Source organism: Anomaloglossus baeobatrachus, chromosome 6 (genome assembly GCF_048569485.1).
Source record: "Anomaloglossus baeobatrachus isolate aAnoBae1 chromosome 6, aAnoBae1.hap1, whole genome shotgun sequence".
NCBI lineage: Eukaryota > Metazoa > Chordata > Amphibia > Anura > Aromobatidae > Anomaloglossus > Anomaloglossus baeobatrachus.
In genome coordinates, this window is record NC_134358.1 from 529,847,279 (window position 1) to 529,873,260 (window position 25,982).

General features: G+C 43.5%; 1 protein-coding gene across 6 annotated transcripts in view; it reads right to left on the reverse strand.

The window, feature by feature from the left end:
• Positions 1-25,982, reverse strand: part of KIAA1217 (KIAA1217 ortholog) — a 979,280-nt gene that overhangs the window by 154,509 nt on the left and 798,789 nt on the right. For all 6 annotated transcript variants that reach the window (XM_075315563.1, XM_075315555.1, XM_075315558.1 and 3 more), the window contains one exon: positions 419-617. In XM_075315563.1, the coding sequence (XP_075171678.1) occupies positions 419-617 (199 nt within the window). The remainder of the gene's footprint in view (positions 1-418; positions 618-25,982) is intronic.

The following is a 25,982-nucleotide window of genomic DNA, read 5'->3' on the forward strand; positions in this document are numbered from 1 at the left end:
GTCGTCCTGTATAAACGATTGACGGTGGCAGCTAGTAGTTCCTTTTGTTATTGTGAGGTTAGCAGCGTCTGTACCAGGGTATATAAATAATATTCCATGAGCTGGATTCGGAAGCGTATATGCCATATGCTCACTGTGAGTTCCCCAATAACTGGCCTAGTAATGGATACTGCTGCAGCCTCGTCTCACTCGTCAGTCAAGTGCGTAATTGTCCTGACAATTGGAGGCAGTGGAGTGCTGTTCATGATATTGTCCATTTCATGTGGTGCTTTTTCAGATGGATGCCTGGCAGAATCTGCCTCAATAAGATGTTGTATGCATATACAGTTATAAGAGCTTTTTTTTCAACTTATGTATAGACCATATTCTAATATTCATAAACGATTCTCCATAAATTAGGTAAACCTTGTTCTCTTACCTTACATCGCTGAGTTCATAATATAAATTCCTTCCTTCATCCTTTATGTAAATGGCAGTACTGGGGGACTCCAGCACCTTCATTGTCAGCTGCTGCGGGAAGGCACTTACAAAGAGGGCACGTATGGTGTCTACACTGGTAATTTCATTGGGCATCTGGAGTTTCTTTGTGTCCTCTCCATACTGTAAAAAAAGCACACCTGCAACAACATAGAAAACTGTGCATTAGTAGATGAGGACTACTGTAAATATGCAAACAAAAAACAGTTTTAGAAGGCAAAAAAACTTTGATCCAAAGTTTCCACCACATTTTGTTCTAAATTTGACTTCTATATGTCGAATGTGCCTATACTTTGTAATTAGCTAGATACAGATGCCCATACCGGCGTCCATGCACTGCCTTACCCCCCTCCCCCAGCGGGGACGTTAGTTCTTTCACCTGCCCGGATGGCAGGTGGTGGCTTCCCCGTTCTTGGTATATGCTGCTGTCTCCCAGAGCCTGTGTGCACCTCACAGGCTTCCTGTTTCTGCCTGAAAGGTGCGCGTGCGCGGCCAAGCCCTTTTTTGTTAAAGGGCAGTGCACCCGGAGGTGCCTCTCAGGTTGGCTGATAGGTTTAAGGTATATAAGGCACCTTCCCCTTAAGGGAGGTGCCTGGGCAAAGAGTAAAGGCCTGTTACACGCAGCGACGTATCTAACAATATTATCGCCGGGGTCACGTATTCCGTAATGCACATCCAGCATCGTTAGCGGCGTCGTTGCATGTGACACCAACGAGCGACCGTTAACGATGTAAAATACTCACCTAATCGTCCATCGTTGACACGTCGTTCCTTTTCTAAAAATCATTGATTGTTGAGGATGCAGGTTGTTCATCATTCCCGAGGCAGCACATATCGCTATGTGTGACACCTCGGGAACGACGTACTACAGCTTACCTGCGGCCGCCGGCAATGAGGAAGGAAGGAGTTGGGCGGGATGTTCGGCCCGCTCATCTCCGCCCCTCCGCTTCTATTGGGTGGCCGCTTAGTGAAGTCGCTGTGACGCTGCACGAACCGCCCCCTTAGAAAGGAGGAGGTTCTCCGGATACAGCAACTTCGCTAGGCAGGAAAGTAGTGTGACAGGTCCTAACGATATTGTGCACCATGGGCAGTGATTTGCCCGTGACACACAAACGACGGGGGCGGGTATGCTCGCTAGCGATATCGCTGCATGTAAAGCCCCCTTTAGTTATGTTGCTAGTTCTCAGATCCTCAGTGCTGCTGCTGATATTGTGCTACTTTCTGCTGCTGATTTGTACCTCTGTTTCAGTGCACTGACTATCTGCTGCTGCTGCTACTACAACCACCTACGACTACTGTCTGTTACGATACAAGCTGCTGCAATTATCCACACCGATCTCTGCTGCCATATCTATCCATCCATCCCGGACCCACTACTCTGCCTGCTGCTGCTGCTTTTACCAAACACTGTAGTGTGTCCGTGGCAGGGTATTGCTGTCCATCCTCACCCCATCTTAGATTTGGTTTAGTACAACTTATCCTTTTCTATAGCATCTCCCATAAATATATAGTAGATGCCACCAATGGGACCCAAGTCTATTAGAAAAACCTCCAGAGATGGTCGGAATTTCCATCAGGGCCCCCAATCTAAAGACAGATACATGTGCCATTGGATTCACATCTACTACACATTTATAGCATATCATATGAATATATAAAAAAAATGTAGGAGATTGAAATACTCCTTTAACTATTACCTTTAACTATTATACCTGTATCCAATAAAAGAAAACCATGCCTTTCAGGTGACAATAGCAGACATATGTAACGGTAATGATATTATTTATTATTATTTATTATTATAGCGCCATCAATTCCATGGCCCTTTCATGTGAAAGGGGTGTACATAATAGGGACAAGTACAATAATCATAAACAATACAAGGCACAGATGGGTACAGGAGGATCGAGGACCCTGCCCGCGAGGGCTCACAGTCTACAAGAGATGGAGAGAGGACCCTGCCCGCGAGGGCTCACAGTCTACAATATCCATTTGTTAAAAAAATTTGACATTGTACAATTAAAAGTAATGCCAGTGAATGATGTCATAAGCTCCCAAAAATGAAAGATTAGTCAACAAAAGCCACCAATTTTGCCTATTCTCAATAGTTGGTTCTGCCGCACGCACTGGCACCTGGACTGCCCTTCTACTCGCAGTTGTCAGCCCTTGCAGCATGGGAGCGGTTCTGACACTTCTCAGGTAGGTGATGTTCTCATATGGTCCTGCGCATTACACGAGACCTTATGGTATGTATGTATATTATAACTGTAGTGTAGGGACCCCCCTTATAGAGATTGCCGTGACGGGGCAGGGGGGCTCAAATCATTGATCAATTATTTGCCAAAAATCTCATTGAATTGTTACAGTAGGAATGAATTTGTGAATATTACACTTTTTACTTTCTCATTGTTGCATGCCACTCATAAGCAGTGCTGGCTCCCCTCCATTTTTTGGGTATACATAATAGGGACAAGTACAATAATCATAAACAATACAAGGCACAGATGGGTACAGGAGGATCGAGGACCCTGCCCGCGAGGGCTCACAGTCTACAAGAGATGGAGAGAGGACCCTGCCCGCGAGGGCTCACAGTCTACAAGAGATGGAGAGAGGACCCTGCCCGCGAGGGCTCACAGTCTACAAGAGATGGAGAGAGGACCCTGCCCGCGAGGGCTCACAGTCTACAAGAGATGGAGAGAGGTCCCTGCCCGCGAGGGCTCACAGTCTACAAGAGATGGAGAGAGGACCCTGCCCGTGAGGGCTCACAGTCTACAATATCCATTTGTTAAAAAATTTTGACATTGTACAATTAAAAGTAATGCCAGTAAATGATGTCATAAGCTCCCAAAAATGAAAGATAAGTCAACAAAAGCCACCAATTTTGCCTATTCCCAATAGTTTTAACCACTGAGCCATTGTGCAGTGGTAGCACTAACAAAACAACCTTGGAAAATGGGCATCGATGGCCAATTATCTATGGGCATAATTCATTTCGACTGTCGTTTTTTTTATGGGTAAGGTGCAAAAAACTCCAAATTTGCAAAGTTGCACCAACAGTTTGTAACTTTTCATCATGTTTTTAGGACAGATTTATGGCAAATCCCTTCCAATCTCATCTGCTTAGCAAAAAAAGTAGCGTATAATATAGTTTGCATTAAGTTTATATTCACAGTCCGGAACGTCGATCTTCCCCTGTAGCCCCATAGCGGTTCCATAGGAGTCTGAAATCTACTTTGCATCCTTTGCTCTTCATTCCTTAATCATAACAGGATTATAATTCCTTTTACAACCTCTGAGGATAACAAGCGCGACGTACACATGAATTTATGCATGAAAATAGCTACTCGGGATATATAAACACCCAAGAAAACATTGACAATCTAATGGTTAAAACATTAATAAAGTAAATTATGCACTGATTAAAGCAGCGCTGTCTACAATTTTTTTTGTCGCTATCCTCGGGGGGAAAGAGAATAACATATGGTTGCCGGGATAACTCAATAGAAATATGTCTCTCCCTGACAATTTATTTATTTATTTTGCTCAAGGAGGATTTGGTGAAACTGTTTCTAAGTTCCAATGTCTTTTCAGAAATAGTATAGAATATTCAACTTAAAGTGGTTGCTTCCTTTCGAAAAAAAATTTAGAAGGCGACTTCATCAATATTCTGCCCACAGAGTGTCCAACTTTTTTTTTTCTGCAGTGCCTCCACAGGGAGAATGAGGTATTACACCATTCTTACAGAAATCAATGGCCTATCTGTATACTGCACACGCATGTTGGGTCCTCCAGAATGAAAAATGGTCCTAATAATAAATCACACTGTGCTAAACTGTTGCTCTGGAGTCAGATAGTCCTAGTCAAGCTCACTGGGAAGAATCAAAACTATGGTTGCTTTGGGTTCAAATAGTATTTCAGGGGCTTGTTAGCGATGGTGGACAATAAGAAAAAAGATCTTAAGGCGGACCCTTTACCAAATTTTTCAAATTGATGAAATAGTGTTGCCAGAGCAAAATAATAATAATAATAATAATAATAATAAAAAAATGTTTTTTTGCCCATCCATTGTGGAGAGATTAGCGATCAAAGTATTTGCCACCTAAACAGTTAAAGTGGACATTACCAGAGAGATTTCACTGGGGGGGCGTGTACTTATTACTTTTTCTGGTTCTGACCAATCATAAGCAGGCAGCAACACACTGAGGAAAGAAGAACACGTCCCCATAATACCATTGACAAACAGTCTGCTCTCTTCATTGCAGAGTGATGACGTGCTGCAGCACAGCAGACCTGAGTGTGATTAACTTTCAGCTCTTATTTCTGGCAGTCAGTGTGGTGGGAGGGGCAGTGCTGCTGTGAGTCTCATTACAAATACTTCTTGTCAAGAGTGTATCATGGGTGACACACAGTCATTTGGTTACTGGCAATAGAAGGTCTCAGCGTTTGGCTATGCAAATTGCTCCCTGACGTTCTATTGTTCCTGCTGGTAGTATGCATTGTATTAGGTAGATTTCCTACTGGGTTATCATCTCTTCCCCTTTAGGACCCAGAAGAGTCCTCCTCCTATCCAGCTGCTGATTATCAGTATTCTCCATGTGCTAAAATACTCCCATTTTCCCTGGGCTCGTGCTGGTGATATTATTCAGTTCATTCCAGCTCTTGATGTAAGCAGGTGGCTTGTACTCATCTGTGGTGTTGTTGCTGTAACGTTGCTGAACGTCTGCCTGAGTCATCTGTGGATAAGTAGTTCATGCACTTTCCCCCTGTATGTTCTCCTTGTTGTCTTCTTTAGTGTTTAGTTGGGTTGACGAAGAGCTCAACCCATCCGTTCCCTATTTAGGGTCCAGCACTAGAGATACTTAGGGTCAGGTATCCGGCTTGACGCATGGGTGCAGAACCTATCTAGGCCGGTGAGGGACTGCATGGAAAAGTGGTAGGTTTGGTCAGAAGTTACTATCTCCCCTTTCCCTAGACACAGGGTTTCTCTTTCGCTTTCTCCATACCTAGCGTGTCACTTCTAGTAGCTCTCCACTTAGTAGTGCTGCCAACTCTGCAAATCATAAGCAAGCATCCAAATACAAGGGGGAAACAACTTGCCCTCACTTTAACTTAGTACAGGCTTTTCTGAAACAGAATGACAGTCTACTCTCCTCACTGCAAAGTGATTACATGGGCTGGAGCACAGCAGACCTGAGTGTGATCAACAGTTTTCAATTGTAGCAGCCAGTGTGACGAGATGGGCAGTAAAACAGAAATGGCAGTTCTTTTGGCAATGCTAATGTGCATTTGGTCTTATCAATAAAGCTCAATTGAAATTGAGAGTTAGGGGTACTTTGCACGTTGCGACATCGCTAGCATCGGCTAGCGATGCCGAGCGAGATAGTACCCGCCCCCGTCGCACATGCGATATCTTGTGATAGCTGCCGTAGCGATCATTATCATGACACGCACATACCTGCCCTGCGACGTCTCTCTGGCCGGCGACCCGCCTCCTCACAGCGACGTCACACGGCAGGCGGCCAATAGAAGCGGAGGGGCGGAGATGAGCAGGACGTAACATCCCGCCCACCTCCTTCATTCCGCATAGGCGGTGGAGGCAGGTAAGGAGATGTTCCTCGCTCCTGCGGCTTCATACACAGCGATGTGTGCTGCCGCAGGAACGAGGAACAACATCGTATATCCTATTGCTGCGACATTATGGAAATGACCGACACTACACAGATCACCGATTTTCGACACTTTTGCGATCGTTTATCGGCGCATCTAGGCTTTACATGTTGCGACGTCGTTACTGGTGCCGGATGTTCGTCACTTTCGATTTGACCCCAATGATATCGCAGTAGCGATGTTGCAGCGTGAAAAGTACCCCTAAGTGTTTGTAATAAAACTCATTACAGTAGCACTGCTTCTCCCCCCACACTGATAGATAAGAAAACTGTCATTTAATCACACTCGGCTCTTCTGTGTTCAGGTACATTATCACTCTGCGTTTAGACTAGAAGACTGTTTTTCAATATGTCTCTCACTAAATCTGTTCTAAACTAGTGTGAAGGCGTGTTCTCCTTTCCCCAGTGTGTTGCTGCCTGCTTATGATTGGTCAAATTCAAAAAAAGGCCACGCCCCCAGTGAAATCTTTCTGGTAATGCCCACTCTGCATTAACTGTTTAGGTGTCAAATACTTTAATAGCTTATATCTCCGCAGTGGATAAGCAAAATTGAAAAACAAACATTTTATTCTTCTCTGCAGCACCGACATGATGTGTTCAGTTCAATATGAAAAATTTGGTAAAATGTCCTTCTTGTATAGGAACTGTAAGTGCTCCTAACATGCCTACCCTAATAAATATTTGTTTAAAAATAACAATTCTGGAGAATATTTTTACTAACCATGCATTAAGCTGACCATGCTCTACAATGGTTACTTCATGAGGAATACACGTATTTACCAAAACAAAAAATTGTCAGGATTACTGGACAATCCTCAGAAATGGGCAATGGACTACAAGTTGTAGAGAACATGCTTTTAAGAACAGTTATTTTTGCTTTTCAATGCAGAACTTTAGTTTGCTGGAACAAATACAAGCTGTCAGATGTATATACCAATCCAGAATATAATAAAGTTGCCAAACCTCCACTGTTAAAATATATATTAATGAATCGAGCCCTATATCATGTTTGTCGCATTTCTTTATTCGTCTTGTAGTATTTGTTGCCATTTTTACACCTACCGCTTCAAAATGGGGCAAGTGGATAAAATCCCACTTAGGGGGTGGGAGGCATTTGTGGGTGGGGGGACGACTTGGAGACATTTTTTGAAATTAGACCTACAAACTTAAATATGTTTTATTTGGATTTTATGGACTATACCAACACAAAATAGCAAGTATTTGTGAAGGGAAAAGGAAATGATACATGGATTTCTCATTATCTAAAAAATATAAATCTGAAAATTCTGACGTGCATTTGTATTCAGCCCCCTGTAGTCTGATATCCCTAAGTAAAATCCTTAGTGACCAATTGCCTCCTGAAGTCACCTAAGTTAGTAAATTGAGTCTACCTATGTGTAATTTATACTCAGTATAACTAGAGCTGTTCTGTAAAGGCTTCAGAGGTTTGTGTGAGGAAATTAGGGATCAAATAGCAGCATGAAAACCAAGGAAGACACCAGACAGGTCATGGATAAAGATGTGAAGAAGACTAAAGCAGGGTTAGGTTATAGAAATGTAGACCAAGCTCTGAACATCTGATGGTGCTTTGTGCAATCCATCATCCAAACAGCCAAAAATGGAAGGAATATGGCACAATTGCAAACCTACCAAGATATGGCCGTCCACCTAAATTGACATCCCAATCAAGAAAATCACTAATTAGAGAAGCAGTGAAGACACCTATGGTCACTCTAGAGGAGCTGCAGGGATCCACACCTCAAGTGAGAGAATCTGTCCACAGGACAACTATTAAGCGGGCTTTACACACTGCGATCTCGCTAGCGAGATCGCAAGCGATCTTACCCACCCCAGTCGGTTGTGCAAGACGGGCAAATCACTGCCCATGGCGCACAACCTTGCTTACCCCCGTCACATGGACTTACCTGCCCTGCAACATCACTCTGGCCAGTGAACCGCCTCCTTTCTAAGGGGGCAGTTTGTGCGGCGTCACAGCGACGTCACACGGCAGGCGTCCAAAAGAAGCGGAGGGGTGGAGATGAGCGGGACGTAACATCCCTTCCACCTCCTTCCTTCCGCATTGCCGGTGGAGGCAGGTAGGAGATGTTCCTCGCTCCTGCAGTGTCACACATAGCGATGTGTGGTGCCTCATTAACGACAAACAACATCACTAATAAGCAGAAAACGATTTTTTGTTTCAGGATGACCTCTCTGCGTCAAACGGTTTTGACCGCTTTTGCGATCGTTTAAGGTCGCTCGTAAGTGTCACACGCTGCGATATCGTTAATGACGCTGGATGTGCGTCACAAACACCGTGACCCCGACGATAATTCATTAACGATATCGTAGCGTGTAAAGCCCGCTTTAGTCATATACGCAACAAATCTGGACCTTATGGAAGGGTAGCAAGAAGAAAGCCATTTTTGAAAGCAGCCCGCAACGTAGTGGGCACATCTAGCATGTGGAAGAAAGTGCTCTGGTCAGATGAGACTCAAGTAGAACGTTTTGGGCTAAATGCTACTTGTGGCAGGAAACTAACACTGCACATCACTCTGAAAACACCATCTCCACCATCACACATGGTGGTGGCAGCATCATGCTGTAGGGAGGCTTTTCTTCAGCAGGGGCAGGGAAGCTGGTCAGAGTTGATGGGAAGATGAATGGAGCTAAATACAGAGCAATCCTGGAGGAAAACCTGTTAGAAGCTGCAAAAGACTTGAGACTAGGACGCAGGTTCAACTTCCAGCAGGACAACGACCCAAAACATCCTGCCAGTGCTACAATAGATGGTTTAGATCAGACCATATTCTAGTGTGTGAATGGCCCAGTCACAGTCCAGACTTAAATCCCATTGAGAATCTGTGGGGAGACTTGAAAATTGCTGTTCACAGACGCCTCCATCCAATCTCACTGAGCTAGGGCTGTTTTGTAAAGAAGATTGGGCAAAAATTTCAACATCTAGATGGTCAAAGCTGGTGGAGAAATCCCCAAAAGACTTGCAGCAGTAATTTCAGCAAAAGCTGGTTTTACAAAGTACTGACTCGGGATGGGGGGTAGGGGCTGAATACAAATGCACGTCACAATTTTCAGATTTATATTTTTTAAATTATCTAGAAAACCACGTATCACTTCATTTACACTTCACAAATACTTAGGGGCACTTTGCACGCTGCGGCATCGCTACCCGATTGTAGCGATGCCGAGCACGATAGTCCCCGCCCCCGTCGCAGATGCGATATCTTGTGATAGGTGCCGTAGCAAACATTATCGCTATGGCAGCTTCACACGCACTTACCGGCCCTGCGAAGTCGCTCTGGCCGGCGACCCGCCTCCTTCCTAAGGGGGCGGGTCGTGTGGCGTCACAGCGACGTCACACGGCAGGCGGCCAATAGAAGTGGAGGGGCGGAGATGCGCGGTACATAACATCCCGTCCACCTCCTTCCTTCCTCATTGCAGCCGGGACGCAGGTAAGGAGATGTTCCTCGCTCCTGCGGCTTCATACACAGCGATGTGTGCTGTCGCAGGAACGAGGAACAACATCGTACCTGTCGCTGCAGCGAAATTATGGAAATGACCGACGCTACACAGATCACCGATTTACGACGCTTTTGCGATCATTTATCGGTGCTTCTAGGCTTTACACGTTGCGACGTCGATACCGGCGCCGGATGTGCGTCACTTTCGATTTGACCCCGACGAGATCGCAGTAGCGATGTCGCAACGTGCAAAGTACCCCTTAGTGTTGGTATATAACATAAAATCCAAATAAAATACATTTCAGTTTTTGGGTGTAATGTGAAAGAATGTGATAAATTTCACACAGTATGAATACTTTTTCAAGGCATTGTATGTTACACAGATAATTCAATAACTTGCAATTGTATTTTCTCAATGGGAAATGGCTTGATAATTGAGGATAGATTTGGGAAAGATTGCTCTTGTCCATAACAATCTTCTCTGTTATGAAGATCCTCACATTTGATGACCATAATAAGTTTGTAGTGAATATTAAGGGCACCCTACTGCATTGTAAACCAGCAAGATACAGTTTATATAGAGTCCCATTAGCACGAGATGAATAAATTATGAAACAAAACACAGAAATGAAAGTTGACTCAAGCAGATACTTCTGGAAAATATAGAAATAAAGACCATTGTTTTTATGATTTGTTAGAGAACATCTTTTAAAGGGAGTTATAAAGCAAAAAGAACCAACATTTTCATTTTCTACATATATTTGGAGTAGAGAGCATCTTGTGATCTGGAGGACCTGTCCTTTCTTCATTATACAAAAAAAAAACTGACTTCAATTGGCATTATGTAATGCTTAAATTCTCCTGTGGGGGTGCTACACAAAAATTGAACACTTAAAGGGGACCAACCACCAGGATTTTCATATATAAACTAAAGCCAGTGCTATACTGGCACTATCATGCTGATTCTATACATACCTTTAGTTGTGAGATCGGATGTATATTTTCGGAAATATAGGCAAGTAAAGTTTGTGAAATGCACTGTTATTTCATGATAGGTGCAACAGAATATCTAATAGTTGGGTTGCGTTTTGTTAGTTATTCCCGCCCCTGTCTGCTGCCTGTCCTTCCTCCCTCCTTCCTCCCCCAGTAATAACAAAGACAGGGGGAGGAAGAACAGACAGCAGACAGGGGCGGGAATAACTAGCAAAAGCAGATCCACCTATTAGATATTCTGCAGCACCTATCAATCAAATAACAGTGCATTTCACAAACTTTACTTGCCTATATTTCAGAAAGTATACATCCGATCTCACAACTAAAGGTATGTAAAGAATCAGCATGATAGTACCAGTATAGCACTGGCTTTAGTTTATATAGGAAAATCCTGGCGGTTGGTCCTCTTTAAAGATTTCCCCACAGCATACAGCTGACCGACAGTCCCGGAAGAGAAACATTTTGTGGTCAGTTTACCATCAAGGGAACATTCTAAAAAGTTGAGGTTATGCAGCAATGGAAATATGTTTATTTCATTATGGAAAGACCTTTACTTGAGTCGCTTTTGAAAACTCAAATTCCTTATAACCGAAAAATCGCGAAATGTTCTACAAGGCTTGGAAATATCAGTTATAGCAAAGAATTAGCCTGTGTATTTTACATACATGAAAGGTTTGAGGCTAATTCAGGAAAGGTGACTGCATATTGTCTCTTCTGCCAATTTTTTAGAAACATCTGGTCAAACATTATTCTTCAGAGAAGAGGAATATTTCCAATTTTGGTAATATAGTGTGTTCTTCATATCTTTCATTTTAACAATGCTCTTAAACCTACCACCCCCCCAAAAAACCTGCAGATTTTACATCAATGCATTATGTCGGGTGACAGCTGGGGTTTCTGGATAACAATGTGTGGATGGGGATCAAAGCAAAGTGGATCAGAAGTTATAAAATAGTTTTTTAACGCTAAGTGCTTGTCTTCAGAACATTACAACGCCTTTTTTCGTAAAATGCTACATTGCACACTATTAGTTTTGACGATTATCAGCTTCGAAACGTATGTGATATAGATTTTATCTTCCTAGTATAGTTATCTACACCATTACCTACTACTGAATAGTCAAGATTGGTCCTTCTAACCAAATAACTACCCATGACGGACAGTGGTACTTGGCCACCCGAGGGTCTCAACATGACCGTAGCATTCTTCATGGAGCCCTGGTTCTCATATACTAATATGCCTTGAAGGTCTCTTTGTTACTGAGCTGAAGCCAAACAGAATTTTTATAGCATTAGCCTACAAATAACTTATTTGATATCATTAACCCCTTTCTGACAGGGCAATTTTTAGTTTTTAAGATTCAGTTTTTTTTCCTCCAAGATTGAATATAAGGGTTTCGACCCCTATATTTGGGTCTTCATCAGACACAATAGATTCTTGAATAGTAGGGATATGCCTTTAAGATGGAGACACTGTCAAAATTACCGTGAGATCTATAGCTAAATCAGATTGCTGTTCTGTATTTATGTAATGGCGCAGTGTAGCAGAGCGCCTTAAGGCCCCGTTACACGCAACGACTTATCTAACGATATATCGCCGGGGTCACGGATTCCGTGACGCACATCCGGCATCGTTAGCGACGTCGTTGCGTGGGACACCAACGAGCGACCGTTAACGATGGAAAATACTCACCAAATCGTCCATCATTGACACGTCGCTCATTTTCAAAAAATCGTTGATTGTTGAGGACGCAGGTTGTTCGTCGTTCTCAAGTCAGCACACATCGCTACGTGTGACACCTCGGGAACGACGAACTACAGCTTACCTGCAGCCGCCAGCAATGAGGAAGGAAGAAGGTGGGCGGGATGTTACGGCCGCTCATCACCGCCCCTCCGCTTTTATTGGGCGGCCGCTTAGTGACGCCGCTGTGACGCCGCACGAACCGCCCCCTTAGAAAGGAGGCGGTTCGCCGGCCACAGCGACGTTGCTAGGCAGGTAAGTCCGTGTGACGGCTCTGAACGATATTGTGCACCACAGGCAGCGATTTGCCCGTGACGCACAAACGACAGGGGCGGGTACCCTCGCTAGCGATATCGCTGCGTGTGACGCGGTCTTTACTCGCCGGGAGGAGGGTCACCATCTTTAAGGCATATATCTACACCAGAATCTATTGTGTCTGAAGAAGACCCAAATATAGGGGTTGAAACGTGACATATTTTGGATTGCCTGTATAATAAAGTCCTTATATTCATTTTTGCAGTGCCAAATTTTCTTGTATCTAATGGCAGGTTTTACCCTCCTTGAGCACCATAATTCCAAGTGTGCCATAAACCTTATTCTACCTTTTCCTCCAAGATGCATAACATTTTTTATTTTTTTGAAGACGGAGCCATATGGAGGCGTTTTTCTTTTATGGGGTTTAACCGTACTTTTAATTGACACAAATTTTACTTTACAATGAACTGAGTAATGGTAAAAAAAATTGAAAGTGAAAAGCGGAAAAAAATGTAATTCCGCCACAGCATTCATCATATAAAAATGATATGATAATACGATTCTTCAATTCTCCAAGTCAGTGTGATCACGGCGATACCAAGCTTGCAAAAAAAAAATTTATGTACTGTATAAATGAAAAAAATATTTTTTTTTATCATTTTATTATAATGTGTATTTTATAGTAATGTATAGTATAATCTGTTGTGTGTGATTCACAGTATAATGCTACATAGGGATTAAAGTGAAGGTTTTAGTATGCACAGTGTAACAGTTACTTCACGATTGCCGAGGGAATGGAGAGCCACTATTGGAGGAGTGTCAGAGAACCAGAGGGTTGGCTCGTGAGACAGGCCTGAGAGAAGTGAGTTCTACAGTGGTGTTCATGGATGACAATGCTCCAGCTCATCGAGGTCGCATCATTAGGGAATGGCTGCTGGAGATGGGGGACCTCAAATGGAGTGGCCTGCACTTTCCCCAGACCTGAATCCAATAGAAAACCTATGAAATAAGCTCAGTCCCCGTGTAAAGGCCATAACTCTGTACCCCAGAACCTCAGTGGGACGCCATGCCTCAGCAGACAATAACTCCACTTGAGAACAAAATGATGTGTCATTGTCAGCTGTAATTGATGGTCAAGGCAACATGACAAGGTATTGAGATATTATTTGTGGGGGGTATACCCACCACTGTTGTTGGCTTTTGTTTAAATAACTTGTGTGAGATGAAGAAATCACCATTGCTGCGTCTACTTAAATTACCTACTTTCATTTTACATTTCCATAAATTTCACCCGAAAACTAAATATCCCTAATATATATATATATATATATCAGTACAGACCGAAGGTTTGGACACACGCTCCCATTCAAAGAGTTTTCCTTATTTTCATGACTCTGATATTTGTAGATTCACATTGAAGGCATCAAAACTATGAATTAACACATGTGGAATGAAATACTTAACAAAAAAGTGTGAAACAACTGAAAATATGTCTTATATTCTAGGTTCTTCAAAGTAGCCACCTTTTGCTTTGATTACTGCTTTGCACACTCTTGGCATTCTCTTGATGAGCTTCAAGAGGTAGTCACCGGAAATGGTTTTCACTTCACAGGTGTGCCCTGTCAGGTTTAATAAGTGGGATTTCTTGCCTTATAAATGGGGTTGGGACCATCAGTTGTGTTGTGCAGAAGTCTGGTGGATACACAGCTGATAGTCCTACTGAATAGACTGTTAGAATTTGTACTATGGCAAGAAAAAAGCAGCTAAGTAAAGAAAAACGAGCGGCCATAATTACTTTAAGAAATAAAGGTCAGTCAGTCCGAAAAATTGGGAAAACTTTGAAAGTGTCCCCAAGTGCAGTGGCAAAAACCATCAAATGCTGCAAAGAAACTGGCTCACATGAGGACCGCCCCAGGAAAGGAAGACCAAGAGTCACCTCTGCTGCGGAGGATAAGTTTATCCGAGTCACCAGCCTCAGAAATCGCAGGTTAACAGCAGCTCAGATTAGAGACCAGGTCAAAGGCACACAGAGTTCTAGCAGCAGACACATCTCTACAACAACTGTTAAAAGGAGACTTTGTGCAGCAGCCTTCATGGTAAAATAGCTGCTAGGAAACCACTGCTAAGGACAGGCAACAAGCAGAAGAGACTTGTTTGGGCTAAAGAACACAAGGAATGGACATTAGACCAGTGGAAATATGTGCTTTGGTCTGATAAGTCCAAATTTGAGATCTTTGGATCCATCCACCTTGTTTTTGTGCGACGCTGAAAAGGTGAACGGATGAACTCTACATGCTTAGTTTCCACCGTGAAGCATGGAGGAGGAGGTGTGATGGTGTGGGGGTGCTTTGCTGGTGACACTGTTGGGGATTTATTCAAAATTGAAGGCATACTGAACAAGCATGGCTACCACAGCATCTTGCAGTGGCGTGCTATTCCATCCGGTTTGCGTTTAGTTGGACCATCATTTATTTTTCAACAGGACAATGACCCCAAACACACCTCTAGGCTGTGTAAGGGCTATTTCAGTAAAGGGCACTTTACACGCTGCCATATCGGTACAGATATCGCTAGCGAGCATACCCGCCCACGTCGGTTGTGCAACACAGGCAAATCGCTGCCCGTGGCGCACAACATCGCTAACACCCGTCATACGGACTTGCCTTCCCTGTGACGTCACTCTGGCCAGCGAACCGCCTCCTTTCTAAGGGGGCGGTTCGTGCGGCGTCACAGCGACGTCACACGGCAGCCGTCCAATAGCAGAGGAGGGGCGTAGATGAGCGGCGGGAACATGCCGCCCACCTTCTTCCTTCCTCAGTGTCGGTGGACGCAGGTAAGGAGATGTTCGTCGTTCCTGCGGTATCACACATAGCGATGTATGCTGCCGCAGGAACGACAAACAACATCTTATCTGCAGCAGCAACGATATTAATGTAATAAACGACGTGTCAACGAGCAACGATTTTTCATGGTTTTGCGCTCGTTGATCATCGCTCATTGGTGTCACACGTTGCAATGTCGCTAACGGCGCCGAATGTGCGTCACTAACGACGTGACCCCGACGATATATCATTAGCAATGTCACAGAGTGTAAAGCACCCTTTTGAAGGAGAGTGATGGGGTGCTACGCCAGACCTGAACACAATCAAGATGGTTTGGGGTGAGCTGGACCGCAGAGTGAAGGCAAAAGGGCTAACAAGTGCTAAGCATCTCTGGAACTCCTTCAAGGCTGTTGGAAGACCATTTCCGGTGACTACCTCTTGAAGCTCATCAAGAGAATGCCAAGAGTGTGCAAAGCAGTAATCAAAGCAAAAAGTGGCTACTTTGAAGAATCTAGAATATAAGACATATTTTCAGTTTTTTCACGCTTTTTGGTTAAATATATCATTCCGCATGTGTTAATTCACAGTTTTGATGCCTTCAATGTGAATCTACAATTTTCAGAGTCATGAAAATATAGAAAACTCTTTGAATCAGAAGGTGTGTCCAAACTTTTGGTCTGTATATATATATATATATATATATATATATATATACAGTTAGGTCCAGAAATATTTGGACAGTGACACAATTTTCGCGAGTTGGGCTCTGCATGCCACCACATTGGATTTGAAATGAAACCTCTACAACAGAATTCAAGTGCAGATTGTAACGTTTAATTTGAAGGTTTGAACAAAAATATCTGATAGAAATTGTAGGAATTGTACACATTTCTTTACAAACACTCCACATTTTAGGAGGTCAAAAGTAATTGGACAAATAAACCAAACCCAAACAAAATATTTTTATTTTCAATATTTTGTTGCGAATCCTTTGGAGGCAATCACTGCCTTAAGTCTGGAACCCATGGACATCACCAAACGCTGGGTTTCCTCCTTCTTAATGCTTTGCCAGGCCTTTACAGCCGCAGCCTTCAGGTCTTGCTTGTTTGTGGGTCTTTCCGTCTTAAGTCTGGATTTGAGCAAGTGAAATGCATGCTCAATTGGGTTAAGATCTGGTGATTGACTTGGCCATTGCAGAATGTTCCACTTTTTTGCACTCATGAACTCCTGGGTAGCTTTGGCTGTATGCTTGGGGTCATTGTCTATCTGTACTATGAAGCGCCGTCCGATCAACTTTGCGGCATTTGGCTGAATCTGGGCTGAAAGTATATCCCGGTACACTTCAGAATTCATCCGGCTACTCTTGTCTGCTGTTATATCATCAATAAACACAAGTGACCCAGTGCCATTGAAAGCCATGCATGCCCATGCCATCACGTTGCCTCCACCATGTTTTACAGAGGATGTGGTGTGCCTTGGATCATGTGCCGTTCCCTTTCTTCTCCAAACTTTTTTCTTCCCATCATTCTGGTACAGGTTGACTGCATGTTGTCTGGTCACAGCAACAGCTTCCAAATGCAAAACCACACACCTGTAATCAACCCCAGACCTTTTAACTACTTCATTGATTACAGGTTAACGAGGGAGACGCCTTCAGAGTTAATTGCAGCCCTTAGAGTCCCTTGTCCAATTACTTTTGGTCACTTGAAAAAGAGGAGGCTATGCATTACAGAGCTATGATTCCTAAACCCTTTCTCCGATTTGGATGTGAAAACTCTCATATTGCAGCTGGGAGTGTGCACTTTCAGCCCATATTATATATATAATTGTATTTCTGAACATGTTTTTGTAAACAGCTAAAATAACAAAACTTGTGTCACTGTCCAAATATTTCTGGACCTAACTGTATATATATTACACACACACACACACACACACACACACACACACACACACACACAATGATGTATGTGCATATTATATATTTCCCAGGCAAATGACTGCTGCAGCTAATTAGTAGTCCTGTGTTCGGTTTCACCACTCAGCGTACAGACACGATCTCAGCAGAATGGCGCTTGACTACTTTGGCCACCAATTGTCCTCATCGGTCATATATTGACCGTGTCAAAACAAAGTCTGGGAGATCCGCCAGGGAATGAAGAGAAGAATCATCAGGTATGGAGGAGGTGAGCAGGATTTCTTCTATTACTTTATAATATTTGCTGCAGTTTGTATTTTTTTCAAAAGTTGGCTAACCCCTGTAGTAGGACTTTATCCTGGTTAGCAGTTGTCACTGTTCTCTCTCTACTTTAAGTATTTAGTGACAATCGTTTGGGTTTGAGTCTCATATTTCCCCTTTGAGACTCTGCTTTTTTAACTGGTTTTATTTTCCTTTGGCAGTTGTAGAGTTAATGCCAGTATTCCTTGCCAGCAAGCAGGCCTAGTACCTGCTCAGGTGTTTCCGGTCTGGACCACATCCAGTCCCTTTATATACCCTTTGCTACCAGCAGAGGGTGCTGGTTATTCTTGATTCATTTGGATCCTGGTCTTGGAGCTGTAAGGAGCTGTTTGATACCCTCTGCTGAAGTTGCTGGTGTGGCTACAGTCTTGGTGTTGACTGCTGCAGTTTGTTGTGGTGTTTTCCCCCTGTCTGTCTTCCTTTCGAAGTGTGTAATTTCAGTGCAGCGGTGAGGCTAGCGTCCCTCACCTGTCCTCTCACTAGCCAGGACTATTCTAGGGTCATCTCAGGGGTTCAGGTTCCTGCTCGGTGACAGGTGAGGAACCTGTATAGGGACTGGGTAGGAGTGAAGGATACAGAGGCAGGGCCCTCCACTGTTAAAGTATCCTCGGTGTACCCCTTGTTTGTTGTAGTATTCCCCTGTTTAGTTGTGTTTTTGGCCTCACGCCGGACATCCCCTAGTCAGAGCGTGGTAACAGTGCTCTTTGATCAAGGGGATTTTTTTTTCCTCATACATATAGTTTGAGTAAAAGACTATTACTATCATCTTCATCAAAAACAAGTAAGGCATACATCCCCAAATAATGAACCTCACAAAAAAAATCCTTGGTAATAACAACACACCGTCTGATGAAACAATGTACCGTATATACTGTATGTTTCTAATTCTCAGCCACGAAAACATAAGATAAAATGTACATCTGGTTTTTAGGAATGTCATAAAAGACAGAGGTAAAGAGGGGATTTTTTTTTTCCCAAAAAAGGTCAGACAAAGTGCAGGAGGCCCCGCAAATACTGATTGTATACTTAGGAAGACCCACTCTACAATACTATGGTGACCCCCACCTTCTTAGGACTATACAAACATTCGGAGATCACCGAGATTACTTTTCTCTTTCTAATAACCTGAGACTGTTCTCCATCAAAAGGCCATAAGACGTAAGTGAACCCACATGGGATATATAAATACAAAATATTACATTTTTTCTTTTATGGTGTACAGTATATATATATCTGTAGTTTGAAACATATGTTCTAAAAATAATTGTAATATCTATTTAATATCGCTTCGCTCTATCTATCCATACTCCTCAATACTGAAATCACATCAAGATGAAAAAGAAGAGGAGTCATGTAAATCACAGGATGGATGGACATGTTACTGATCTGCAAATGATGAAAAAATGGAAACTTTTCAAATCATCTTGATTTATTCCCTATTGAGTATGAACACCACACGCAGAAATCCGCGTACTTACACATCTTGGCTGCTATCAATGAGGTTATTAATGGTTGTCTGAAGAATGTTCTGCCAAGCTGAATGCACTTGGGCAAATCATCAAGATCCGCTGCTGGCAGCTGCCTTTACAATTACCAATAACGCCCAAGATATGCACAATGGGAGACAAGTCTGGGGATGCTGCAGGCCTTGGGAGCACATTGAGGCCAAGTAGGCTGCTCACAGTAGCATGAACAACTTGCCACCTGGTGTTGTAGTATTAAAAATTAAATTGCCAAACTGCATCATGTGAGGCATGTTGGAAGAATATAAAATTAAGTCCGTCCATCCATTTACAAGCCAAAAGGTACAGGCAAAATATCAGAGTCAACAAGTCGGCTCATCACAAGGTCTATCAGTTATGGTGCAAGAAACTGTCTCTCTGTTTCTCTCCCATTCTCTGTCTGTCTCCCCCTCTGTATATATCTCTTTGTCTGTCTGTCTCTTTCCCTGTCTGTCTCTGACTGTCTCTGTCTCCGTCTGTCTCAATCTCTTTCCCTGTCTGTCTCTTTCCCTGTCTGTCTCTTTCCCTGTCTGTCTCTTTCCCTGTCTGTCTCTTTCCCTGTCTGTCTCTTTCCCTGTCTGTCTCTTTCCCTGTCTGTCTCTTTCCCTGTCTGTCTCTTTCCCTGTCTGTCTCTTTCCCTGTCTGTCTCTTTCCCTGTCTGTTTCTTTCCCTGTCTGTCTCTTTCCCTGTCTGTCTCTTTCCCTGTCTGTGTCTGTTTCTTTCCCTGTCTGTGTCTGTCTCTTTCCTTGGCTGCATTGTGACACGCCAACATTCCATATAAGGGCGTGGCGGCACATTCTTCTGAAGCTCTGGCTGCACTGTGGCTCCCAGCTCCATTCGCTTTAATGGAGACAGGTTTTTTGGCGAATAACTGTAAAGAGCGGGGTTAAAATTTCCCCTCGAAACATAGCCTATGACGCTCTCGGGGTCCAGAAGTATGAGTGTGCAAAATTTTGTGGCTGTAGCTGCGACGGTGCGCATGCCAATCCCGGACATACACACATACACACACACACACACACACACATTCAGCTTTATATATTAGATATATGCACGTGTGTGTATGTGTATATATATATATATATACACACACACACACATATATACACAGTGCAGACCAAAAGTTTGGACACACCTTCTCATTCAAAGTTTTCTTTATATTAGGGATTCTAAAAATTGTAGATTCACATTGAAGGCATCAAAACTAGGAATTAACACATGTGGGATGAAATACTTAAAGAGTGAAACAACTGAAAATATGTCTTATATTCTAGGTTCTTCAAAGTAGCCACCTTTTGCTTTTATTACTGCTTTGCGCACTCTTGGCATTCTCTTGATGAGCTTCAAGAGGTAGTCACCGGAAATGGTTTTCCAACAGTCTTGAAGGAGTTCCCAGAAATGCTTAGCACTTGTTGGCCCTTTTTCCTTCACTCTGCGGTCCAGCTCACCCCAAACCATCTCGATTGGGTTCAGGTTTGGTGACTGGGGAGACCAGGTCATCTGGCGTAGCACCCCATCACTCTCCTTCTTAGTCAAATAGCCCTTACACAGCCTGGAGGTGTGTTTGGGGTCATTGTCCTGTTGAAAAATAAATGATGGTCCAACTAAACGCAAACCGGATGGAATAGCACGCCGCTACAAGATGCTGTGGTAGCCATGCTGGTTCAGTATGCCTTCAATTTTGAATAAATCCCCAACAGTGTCACCAGCAAAGCACCCCCACACCATCACACCTCCTCCTCCATGCTTCACGGTGGGAACCAGCCATGTAGAGTCCATCCGTTCACCTTTTCTACAAAGACACGGTGGTTGGATCCAAAGATCTCAAATTTGGGCTCATCAGACCAAAGCATAGATTTCCACTGGTCTAATGTCCATTCCTTGTGTTCTTTAGCCCAAACAAGTCTCTTCTGCTTGTTGCCTGTCCTTAGCAGTGGTTTCCTAGCAGCTACTTTACCATGAAGGTCTGCTGCACAAAGTCTCCTCTTAATAGTTGTTCTAGAGATGAGAAGGTGTGTCCATACTTTTGGTCTGTACTATATATATATATATATAATATATATATATATATATATATATATATATATATATATATATATATATATAATAAGAAAAAAAAAATCATTTAAAACACTAAAGCTTGATTGAAGCAATAGATTATTTCTTGATAACAGATTCCCTGTAAGATCTTCCGGTGAATTATTAGAGCTTTTATATAGCATGTTTAGTACTTTTTCATCTGAAGAGGTTCATCCAGATGATTGTGTTAATATTGTGTCTTTTTTTTTCTCTTTATTTTTTCTTCTTTGGTAGACTTAAAATACAGAGATTATTCATGAAATTAAATCCTGTTTCCAGAGCCAAACTCATCAAACTGCACTTGCCGCTGATATGGTGAATTTACTAGGAATTTACCACTAATCCCCATTTCAAAGGGAGAGAGGCGGCTCGCACAATGGGTCAGCGCTGTATAAAGGAAGGTTAGCTCGCACTAATGTTTATAGCTTGCTCTGCGTTTGTTCTCGCTTCATGTAGAACATTTTTCTTGTGGAGTCGAGATCAATTTTACATTTAATTCCTCCTGACAATAAAGACTTCTTAAAGCTTCTATACGTTTTCACAGGGTTCAGTTTGTCAGACCCTACGCAGTGTGCCGTCTGCAGATATTTGAGGCTCTGATATATTGTGTCTTATAACTTGGGATCAAGTGATTGCCTTTTAATTTTCTTTGACTTTTAAGAAAGTAATGGGGAGGATTTCAGGTTGTGGATATAATATATGGGACAGGATTGTCATATTGATGGCAGGTTTTTGGATTTAAAGCAATAGCCACCAATGCCAGAGTCCTTGTAAGGCATTTCTATGATATATAGAGTATATTTTTTCAGCTGATCTATTAGCCGGGGGTCGGGCGGGAAAGACCATGATCTGAGTAACCATTTTTGTCCATTTTTTTATTACAACAACCTTGTCTTTTACTTAAGGCCGCTTTACACGCTGCGACATAGCTCAAGCGATCTCGTTGGGGTCACGGAATTTGTGACGCACATCCGGCCGCGTTAGCGATGTTGTTGCGTGTGACACCTATGAGCGATTTTGAATCGTCGCAAAAACGTTCAAAATCGATAATCGGTGACATGACCCCTCTTCCCAATTATCGTTGCTGCTGCGTGTACGATGTTGTTCGTCGCTCCTGCGGCAGCACATGTCGCTATGTGTGACACCGCAGGAACGAGGACCCTACCTTACCTGCGGCTGCCCGCAATGAGGAAGGAAGGAGGTGGGCAGGATGTTACATCCCGCTCATCTCCACCCCTCCACTTCTATTGGGCGCCCGCTTAGTGACGTCGCTGTGACGCCGAACAAACCGCCCCCTTAGAAAGGAGGCGGTTTGCCGGTCACAGCAACGTCATAGGCAGGTAAGTAGTGTGACGGGAGTGAGCGATGTTGTGCGCCACGGGCAGCGATTTGCCAGTGTTGCACAACCGATGGGGGCGGGTACGCATGCTAGTGATATCGGTACCGATATCGCAGCGTGTAAAGTGGCCTTTAGATTACAATCCTTGATTATTAATCATAGATGATCATAACATTATTACTAGAGATGGGCGAATAGTGAAATATTTGGGTTCAGATTATGCTATCCGAAAACTGAGTACTTGCAGCATTCGTCATGAATAACAAATGTAATGCAAGTCAATTGGAAACCCGAGCATTTTTTTTTTAATTTTCCTCGGAAAATGCTTGGGTTCCCCATTGACTTGCATTAGGTTCGTTATTTGTGACAACTACTAGAACAATACTAAGCATTCAGATACCATAATCTGTATTCGAATATTTCACTACTGACCCATCTCTAATTATTACCTTAAAGGGGTAATACAGCTTAAATAAGTTGTCACGACTTGAGCAAAAAGATTCACAGATCTCACCTCAACTGGCCATGTCCATAGTCTTTGGCCACCAGGCCAAGACACTGAGAATCGTTTACTACCTGCACCATCCCTGGTGCCTCTTTGGACTAGTATGCTCGGCGCAAAGTAAGGCATATATCGTGGAGCAATGATGATGTTGCAACAGACTAATCACAAGAGATGAAATACTAACGGTAGTTTTGCTTTGGTCTGGTGAGCTTTCTTTCTTTTAACGACCCTCAGCTTGATCTGGAGCCATCACAACTTGATGTATGAAAGCCCTCTAGGAAGATTGATCTTGTGCAGCCTAGATCGGTCCATCCAGGTTTTCTCTGTCATTATTTTCAAGCCATCGGGTTGCCGGTCTTCCTATTTGCCTTATTTCTTCCATTTTTCCGACCTTGATGTCCTTCTCTAGTGATTGCTCTCTTCAAATGGTCTAGTGATCATTGACTATAAAAAAGGCTGCTGGACCATGGTTCTGCAAATCTTTTTATTATTATTTATTATAGCACCATTTACTCCATGGCGCTTTACATGTGAAAAGGGGTATACATAGTATGGACAAGTACAATAATCATAAACAAAACAAGGCACAGACTGGTACAGGAGGAGAGAGGACCCTGCCCACAAAGGTTACCAGTCTACAGTGGATGGGTGAGGATACAGTAGGTGAGGACCCTGCCCATGAGGACTCACAGTCTACAAGGGATGGGTAATGATACAGTAGGTGAGAACCCTGCCCGCGAGGGATCACAGTCTACAAGGGATGGGTGAGGCTACAGTAGGTGAGAACCCTGGCCACAAGGGTTCACAGTCTACAAGGGATAGGTGAGGCTTCAGTAAGTGAGGACCCTGCCCACGAGGGCTCACAGGCTACAGGGGATGGGTGAGAATACAGTAGGTGAGAACCCCATGCACAAGGGCTCACAGTCTAGAAGGGATTGGGGAGGCTACAGTAAGTGAGGACCCTGCCCACGAGGGCTCACAGTCTACAGGGGATAGGTGAAGATACAGTAGGTGAGGGTAGAGATGGTCGTGCAGTGCTATAGCGGACTGCTCATCTTTACTTATTATCTTTTCACTGGACAGACGCGAACAGTTAGGTTAGGAACTTTACCAGCAGTCATACCCACACCAATCACTAGAGCATGGGAATTGTCCTCTCTGGTTTTCCTTAGCAGCAAAAGCAGAGCTGGAGAAGTAATATGAAGGGTCATGCATCTTACCCTTCCATTTGAATCTAGGACGCTGAAGACAACCGTGCGTGCATGACCTAAACCTTCACTCAACCAAGGATATCGCTGTGCAAATCCTTCTATCTCCTCATATAATCCAAGAGAAACTCAATGATGTTGCGATCAGGGCTCTCTGGGGCCAAGGCATTACTTCCAGGACTACTTGATTTAATTTAGATTTCTCTTTTGATCATTCACTTTGCTAAATTATAAAAATACACAATTAGCACATCTATTTTTGAAAGCATTCTAATCGTGTAGCATTATTTTCCACACCTGCCTAAAACTTTTGCACTGTGTGTATGTATAGCTATATAAGAACTTTTACTAAATATAAACTTTTATTATAGAAGCAGTACTTCAATGGAAATCCGTGAAAAGAAATGTCAAAGATGAAAAATATATTTAAAATAAGTCAGTATAAAGACAAGTGTTCAAGCCCTGGCGCTTGGTGCTCCCATGGTGTTTATGAACAGTTCACTACATCGTCCTATCTACAATTTTGCTCTCCTTCGCTCCCCCCCCCCCCTTTACTTTGATTGGCAGGAGCCAGAAGAGGGAGCAAATAGATGAAACATAAGTAGGTGGGAAGGTACACTTCGTTATTACGCAATGTAAATGGGTTCTCCAAGCATAGGAGATGGAAGATTCCCTTTAAATAGGTTGTCCAGGAATTTTACATTGATGACCTATCATTAGGATAAGTCATAAATAACTGATCAGTGGGGTGGAATACCTGGCACCTTCAACCTCCAGAAGTGATCAGTTGCGTTAATGCACAGCACAGCTCCATCAACAGTACAGTGACAGGTAATGTACCTCCAATGTCTATTGATTCAAACAGGGGGCGGATGTGTAGAACCCAGCCTCATCCACTATGGAGCTGTACAGCTCTACAATTGAGCACACAAGGCCATCGCTTCAGGAGCATATGATTAGTGGAGGTGCCGGGTGTCACACCCTCACTGCTCTGATAGTGTTGTCCTATCCTAAAGCTGGGTTCACACATAGCGACAGCGACAACGACGTCGCTGTTACGTCACCATTTTCTGTGACGCAACAGCGACCTTGTAAGTCGCTGTTATGATCGCTGCTTAGCTGTCAAACACAGCAGCCGAAGCAGCGATCATAACGACACGCGTCTTTGTGGTACATGTGCAGAGAGCAGGGAGCCACGCACACTGCTTAGCGCTGGCTCCCTGCACTCCTAGCTATAGTACACATCGGGTTAATTACCTGATGTGTCCTGCAGCTACATGTGCAGAGAGCAGGGAGCCGGCACTGGCAGCGAGAGCGGTGGACGCTGGTAACGAAGGTAAATATCGGGTAACCAGGGAAAGGTCTCCCCTTGGTTACCCAATGTTTACCCTAGTTACAGCTTACCGCAGCTGCCAGATGCCGGCTCCTGCTCACTTCATTTCGTCACTCTCTCGCTGTCACACACAGCGATCTGTGCGTCACAGCGGGAGAGTGATGACAAAAAAATGAAGCTGGACATTCAGCAACGACCGGCGACCTCACAGCAGGGGCCAGGTCATTGCTGGATGTCACACACAGCGACAGCGACGGGACGTCGCTGCAACGACACAGAAAATGGTGACGTAGCAGCGACGTCGTTGTCGTCGTCGCTGTGTGTGACACCACCCTAAGGGTAAGTCAT